The sequence below is a fragment of the Rhinolophus sinicus genome, chromosome 2 (assembly GCF_057876585.1).
Source record: "Rhinolophus sinicus isolate RSI-liver-muscle chromosome 2, RSI-T2T, whole genome shotgun sequence".
Lineage (NCBI taxonomy): Eukaryota > Metazoa > Chordata > Mammalia > Chiroptera > Rhinolophidae > Rhinolophus > Rhinolophus sinicus.
The window spans coordinates 121925279-121932500 of record NC_142502.1 but is presented as its reverse complement, the minus strand read 5'-3'; the positions used below and the strand labels follow the sequence as shown (position 1 = coordinate 121932500).

The 7222-nt window shown below is 40.0% G+C and overlaps 1 protein-coding gene across 1 annotated transcript in view; it reads left to right on the top strand.

The window, feature by feature from the left end:
* The window catches only part of IL36R (interleukin 36 receptor), a 49394-nt gene that overhangs the window by 19959 nt on the left and 22213 nt on the right, over positions 1-7222 (top strand). Inside the window, exons 5-6 of the mRNA XM_019753803.3 lie at positions 3130-3289; positions 7119-7193. Coding sequence (XP_019609362.3) covers positions 3130-3289; positions 7119-7193 — 235 coding nt within the window. The remainder of the gene's footprint in view (positions 1-3129; positions 3290-7118; positions 7194-7222) is intronic.

Genomic DNA, 7222 nt, shown 5'->3' with positions numbered 1-7222 from the left:
CATTTGAGTCTCTGTGTATTATAATATTCCTGAAGAGAGAATTTACCTTTGCTTCTGGCTGATTAAGTATACTTGATTACTTTCACTCAGTGGCCAAAAGGTAATTTTAAATTGTTGTTTTAGAGGTTCAGCCAAACTCTGTGGCCATTTATGATCCCAACTGAAGGCCTGAGAGTTCTTTGGGGCTGTTCCTCATTGGCAAGCTCTGACTCTAACTTTTGTCCCCGAAACCCATGTATCTCTCAAAAGCACTGTCTTATCAGTCGATCAGGCATCACCTTCAGAATCATTTAGGATGGTTAGTTCTAAACACTTACTTTGCCATTAGAGAAAAACTCATCTTGATGAACCTTTCAAAGACATCTTTATAGACTTTATATCTACCACCTGTACCTTCTCCACTTGTGAAGATAATACTTGGCACTTAGGAAATGTTTAGTAAATACGTACTGAGTTGATGAATGGACTTCCAAGTTCCTTCTGCTTCCCAATATTTTTCATTTTTCTTATCAACTTTAGGCCAATGAACAAAATTAGAATGGCACATATTCAATATCTGCTGTGTATCAGGACATATAAAATGCATCTTGCATATTCTACCTCATTATTCTCTTAGTAATGTTGAGACATAGTAGTTATACACATTGAGACATAATAGTTATACACATGACAAAGTCCAGATTGTGGCTTGGAGAACTGAAAAGTGGTCCTTGAAACTGAAGAGGAGAAGCTTCTTGTGGAGGAGAAGCTTCAGGTATTAAAACATCAATTCTTACAGACAGTGAAGCATCCACACTTGGAAAAGCAATGATGTCTCCATTTCTTTTTTTTTCCAATTCCAAATTACTCCTCAGTACCAAGATTTCTGCCCCACCGCTGTGCTGAATCTATACTTGCTGAGGTTACTACTGGCTTACCAGCTGCCAAATCTAACATCCATATTCAACCCTGATCTTGATCTCCTTGGGGCATCCATCTCTCCTAGACATTCCCACCAGTTAAGAACTCACTCTTCTTTCTACCTGACACTCGCTCTTTATCTCTGTTCCCCAACCCCACTGCATTCTCATCTTCTATGTTTGGGTCTTAGATTTTGGGATTTCAATTTCAGCCATGGTTATCTTCTGTTCTTGCTTTGATTACATTCAAATGGATGGCTCATAGAACGATCCATATACAGATGGCTACCACCTCTCTTTCTGCCACTTTGATCTTTCTCTCAACCACCAGATACTTTGTCAACAGCGTAATATATATTCTACTTCAGGATTCTCATCTCTGTAGCTCACCAAAGTCACCATGTTTAGAACCACTTTAATCTTACTCCCAAATCTGATCATTCTCCTATCTAACTATACATTTACATATCCAAGGTGGGACCACAGACGTCCTGTTCCTTCTCCACATTCCAAATTTGTCACTAAATTCTGTGGATTGGAATTACCTAAAATTGTCTTTGTGTTCCCTTCTTGCTGTCACCACTGTACTGCCTTAGTTCATGCTTTGCTTAGTCTAGTATATGGAAATAACTTACTAGTTTTTGGATTGCCCCATCTTTAATCCTTTCCCACACAACAACTAGATAGATCATTCTCAAAAACAAATTTAATCATCTTATTCCCTTTCTTAAAAAGCTTCAGATGTTCATCCCTCTTTCATAGTTTTTTATGATTGAGCTGGGGCTACTCAACAATAGAAACATAGAAAGAGAGGCCCAGAGATTGCATCTATGAAGCCCATCCAGGGCAGAGGTTTCCACAGTCCAAAGATTTAAGCTTTTTGTTTGTTGCTACTCTGAAGAAGGCAGCATCACTTTATCAGTGTCTGATGTCTTCATTCATCTGGCTGTTAGTAATTCCCATTCTATTTGGTAAGCAGTTGTCCAGTTATAATTTAGTTTACCAGATAGGGTGTTTACAAACAAATAATGCAAGACTTCGAGAAAGTTGTAGTTCATGTTGTAAGTAAGCAAATGCTTGTTCTGGCATTATTGAGTTTCATCTTTCAAAATTGATTTGTTAACATGATGGCAGAGAATGAGGTCTTATGCGGAATTGCGGCTGGCTCATTAAGGGGACAGCTCAAAACTTAGGCAATCAAATCTTTATTTATAAATTTGGGGTTTGCATGTTTATTTTCTCTGTTATGATGATTGTGAGTTTCCAGATGTCAGGGACGGCATCTTATCCCTGCATGGCCAGGGCCTCTCACAGTGCTAGCAAAGAGCAAGTCTTAAATGTTTGAATCAATGAAATGGACTCAATTATCCAAGAAGTCACTCTATAGAGAGGAGCTTCCTGAAGAAAGAGGGAGAGGTTGAAGACAGAGTTCTGTCTGTGAGATGGAAGAAATGGCGATTAGCATGAGAATGTGGGCTTCTGATAGGACAGGTGAATGGTGAGGCTTGCCCTCCGGATGGTGCCTGAGGATGACAAGTGAGAAAGGCATCCCTAAGATTACCCAGGCTTCAAGTCAGTTTGGTGAGGCTGTTTCCTTGTTGATGCAGTGGAGGCATGGGAGACGTAAGAATTGATATATCTGCTGTCCATAAACCTGGTCAGCATATTTTGGCTATGGCTCAAGTCACCAAACAGAATGTTGGGGGTGAGTTATTGTGGACTTCTGGAAAGTCCAACATTCGACAGGTGCAGGTGTTATTGGGCCTGTAGCACAGTGGAAGCAGTCATTATTCACCTGGGCTTGACGTCTTGGCAAAGGCGTCTGGTGCCATTACACGCTGGTCCATTGGAAAAGGTGGGCCCTTGTAGGTGGACCTTTCTGCCTGTTCACGTCCTCCTATCAAACTCCTTGTGGCCCAGTCTCAGTCCTCCATGAAGTCTTCCTTCCAGCTTATGTAGGCCTCTGTCCACTCAACTTTTATTAAACTTAACATTAGCCTGTTAAAAATTTTTCGTCAGCTCTTCTGGATATATATATATATATATATATATATATATATATATATATATATATATATTCTTCAGTTAGCTTATAAACTACCTGACGTTTGGGACCTGATGATTTCTTGCACCCCTCATACACAGTTGATAAGATGATACTAGGTAAGAATGTCACTGATACCCAACATATTTTTTGAATTGAAATTTTTTTCCTTTTTTTTGTATTTAGGACTGTAAAGAGATTAAAGGAGAGCGGTTTACTAACTGGGGAATAAAGCTTTCAGTGAACAATGTCTCAGCAGAAGACAGAGGGAACTATACGTGTCAAGCCAGACTGATACATGCAGGGAGAGAATACATGGTTTTAAATAGAATTACTGTGAATACCAGTAAGTATGCTCATACCCACTGCCTGGACTGCTCTTGGCTTTGTGTTATATGGCTCTCTGACTGAGACAAGTGATTTTGATCTTGATCTTCCTGAAGGTTAGCAGGCTCTCAAGCTTGTCATTACTAGAATCGGGGCAGAAAGAGTGAGGCAAAAGGACACGAGCAGTTTTGTTTCCTCATCTGAAAAGACAGAATTCTCAAAACTCTCAGTTTATTTATGAAAATTAAGTGAGATCACATATGTAGAGTAGCTATTAGGGTGCCTGGCCAAGTGTAGGTATTCAGTAAGTGATGGATTTTAGGAATATTACTCTATTTCCCTCCACCCACACTGGTGTTACTCTTCTATGGGCTATTCCAGCTTTGACTTCCCCTGGCTCAGGAACTGCAGAGTTCAAGGTCTCTAGAATTGGTTCCAGGATGCCCAGTGCTCATGAGATTTTAGTTCTTGAACATATGACCTAGAGATTTGAAAGCAAACTCTTAGGGATAGAAGAAACCCTAAGAATAATTTAGCTCAAGCCATTAATTTTACAAAGGTCCGGGAGGTGAGTGACTTATGGAAGCTTTCAAAGCTGGTTAGTGACAGAAACAGGGCCAGAATTCAAGCCTTCAGGGCCCAGGCAAGCATTTTTCTTCTAAACACATTTAGCAAGGAGTTCCCACTATATTGTCTTTTGCTTTTACTTGTTTTTTAAATAGACAGTTGTGTTTTGTATTTACCTATCTAAATGGAAAGAACTGAAAGCTGAATGTATCTTTGACTTGGACCTTCATGTTCGTCACGAATTTCTGTCAGACTTCATGTCCTGGGGGATACTTAAAGATTTCTTGATGATGTGGCTCTCTTAGGGGAATATTCAGCGTGGGTGGCTTCCTGCTTCCCACCTGGAGCACCTTAATTATGAAAATTAATTGCAATAGATTTTGTAATCTTCATGCTTTGGGTTTTATGCTAATTGATATAACTCTGAAAGTAGGCTCTTTCTTTGTCTTGTTCACAATTGCATCCCTAACACCTAACGCCATGACTGGCCTAGATTAGGCCCAGATCTATGTATGAACGGAATGATTGACTATTACCATGCTTTAGTTTTATGGGGAGCTGAGGGAATTTTTTGAAAGGTGAAATTTCAAAGGAAAAATGGAGACTACCTCAAGAGGTCATTGAGTCCAATAGTCTATATTTCAAGTCATTGTAATAAACATTTATTTGTTATCTACCAAAAATCGTGAGAAACTGATAAGTTAAAAACAAACAAACACACATCGTTTCTTCTATTAAGAAGCTCTCAGCCTAGTGGTAGTAGAGGAGATAGAGACATAAGTGGGACATTTTAGCGTTATGTGTTAAGAGCAGAGTTACAGATAGTTTCTGGGGGAGCAAGAAAAGAGTCAGAAGTAGCACAGGAGTAGTAAGTGAATGGTCCAGGAGGTTTGCAAGAGGAACTGCCTCTTAGCTGAGTTTTGAAGGATGAGTAGGATTTACAGAAACAAAGAAGAGTGACGAGGAGCAGAGAGAGCAGTATAAGGCAAAGTGTAGACATTCTACCATTATAGTTTATGTTGGATCAAAATTAATCTTGTGAGAGCATATGTAAGTACGAGGTGAGGTGTGGTGGAAGCTGAAGCCATAGAGTCAAACGGGGCAAGGTCAAGGGCACCAGTTATACGCAGGCTTTACTATGCTGCTGCTGAAGAGCCCTGGGAAGGGTACAAGGGCCGAGTGACAAAGCTGCATTTGGGATGGGCAAGCTCAGTCTTGAGATGGTTTGAGCAGGAGTCGAAGAAGGTGTGGATGCTTGGAGACCACTTAATCAGCTGCTACAATCTCTAGAAGAATGCTGATAATCTGACCTTGGGTGGAGGTGGTAGGGATTCTTCTTCAGGCAGTCTCTTTATTATGTGCCCAACAAGACCAGGACCTGTGCTAAGCAGAGAGAATATGATGGTGAGGAAAACAACCCATGACCCCTGGTCTGATAGAGCTTTGAATTCTGAGCAGGAAGGTAGGCTGAGATAAATCAATTACTCTACTAATGAGTAATTACCAAGGAAATTCATGCAATGAAGAAGAGGAAAACATGAGATCAGAGAGACAAGGACTTATTGAGAAGACAGTGGGGTCAGGGAAAGTTTTTGATAATAGTGATGCTCGTGGTCAGGAAGCTTCAACTGTGTGATGGAATGGGTGAGATTTTTTGAAACTGAGGATGCAGCCAAAGCAAAAGCCCAATAACGAGACCGACAGTGGTATATCTGAAGGATGGAAAGCAGACAGGTTGGCTGGAGCAATGCTGAGTGAGGAAGATCCTGGTAGGTGATGAAGTTGGAGAAGGAATCAGAAGCCAAGATTAAGTAGGAACATGCAATCCACAACGGGAGTATGGATTTTATTCATACGCCCAGAGGGGTGGAGAGCAGGAGGGTGGCATGATGGGACACGTTTCTGAAAGTCTATTGAGGCTGCTGTGCACAGAATAATGTTTAATAGGCAAAATGCAGGTGAGACATCAGGTAGGCACAGGCAACATGGTGTCACTGAAGATGGAGTTATGTGGATGAATTTGAGGCATTTTAGGAGGTCAAACCCACAGGTCTTACTGTTGGATTGAATATGGTGTGAGGGATATGGCAAGGTCAAGGAAGCTAGGCCTTTGGGCATATGCAACTGACTGGACAGTGATACAATTCAATGAAATAAGATAACTTGGAAGGAAAATTTAGGAGTAAGATCATGAGTTTGGTCCTGGCTAAGCTGAGTCCTTGGAGCTTTTGAGACTCTCAAGTGGAGATATCGAGTAGACTGTGGTCTATATGGGTCTGGAGCTTAGAGAAAGATCTGGAGATACAACTTGCATGGTCATTGGCATTTAGATGGTAATTGAAGAGATGGATATACATGAGAATGCCTAGGGAAAGTGTAGAGAACAGAAGATGAGGGGTTTAGGAGTGAAGAAAGAGGCACAGACTGGGAAATGTTACGAGGTAAAATTAATTTGACTTGGTGATTGATATTTTGAAGAGGGTGAGAGAAAAACTGTTGCCTAAAATGAATTTCAGATTTTAGATATGTGTGATCAGTGGAAGGTGGTACGTTTTCTAGCTGATAACTTCTGTTTGGGACATACTGAACTTAAAGAGTTTGTAGAATGTGCAAATATTATTGTCATCGCAAAGAACACATATTTTTGCATTTTTCCTAGTTTCTTTTTTATAACTTTTCCACGTCCCACCCAAATGTACAGGAGGAGTGTGGGAGTAAGGGTGATTGCTAAATTTTGGTGGACAAATGGGGAAGGGAAGAAGTAGAGAAAGATGAAGGAATGGGGAATCAACATAAGGGGGACAATGATAAAGGAGGTGGAGGATTGAAAGAGCTGAAGAATAACAGAAGGGGAAAGGACGGAAAGAGTATGGAAAAGTAGGATTGGAGCATGGAGGAATGAAACTGAAGATAAAACATTGGGGTCATTATTTCTATCTAGAGCTAGGCCAGAACTTTGCTTATAGCCACTGCTTAAGAAGTGTATTTGGATATTAGGTAATGAGATTTTATTGCACAATCTCATTAGTTTATATTCATACCAAATGTATAATGTCAAAGTGAACTCTCTTTGGGTTTTTTTCCTTAGCAATTCAACTATTCCTGGTTTAAAAAATATGTGTTTATGGAATGATATTTTGTCATACCATGAGTTTTGTTTTTGATGGACTAATGTTGAAGGTTTGCTCTGTGCCATTTTTTTTAATGCTATTATCACATTAAAGTAATTGGGAATGTATCATGTGATTCTAACACAATTTTGTGTGGGTATGATTTTTTAGGAGAAAATGTTGGACACAGAGGAAGAATCCCTAAAATAATTTACCCAATAAACAATACAATTGAAGCACAACTTGGTAAGTAAAGTTACTGGAGCCACTGAAAT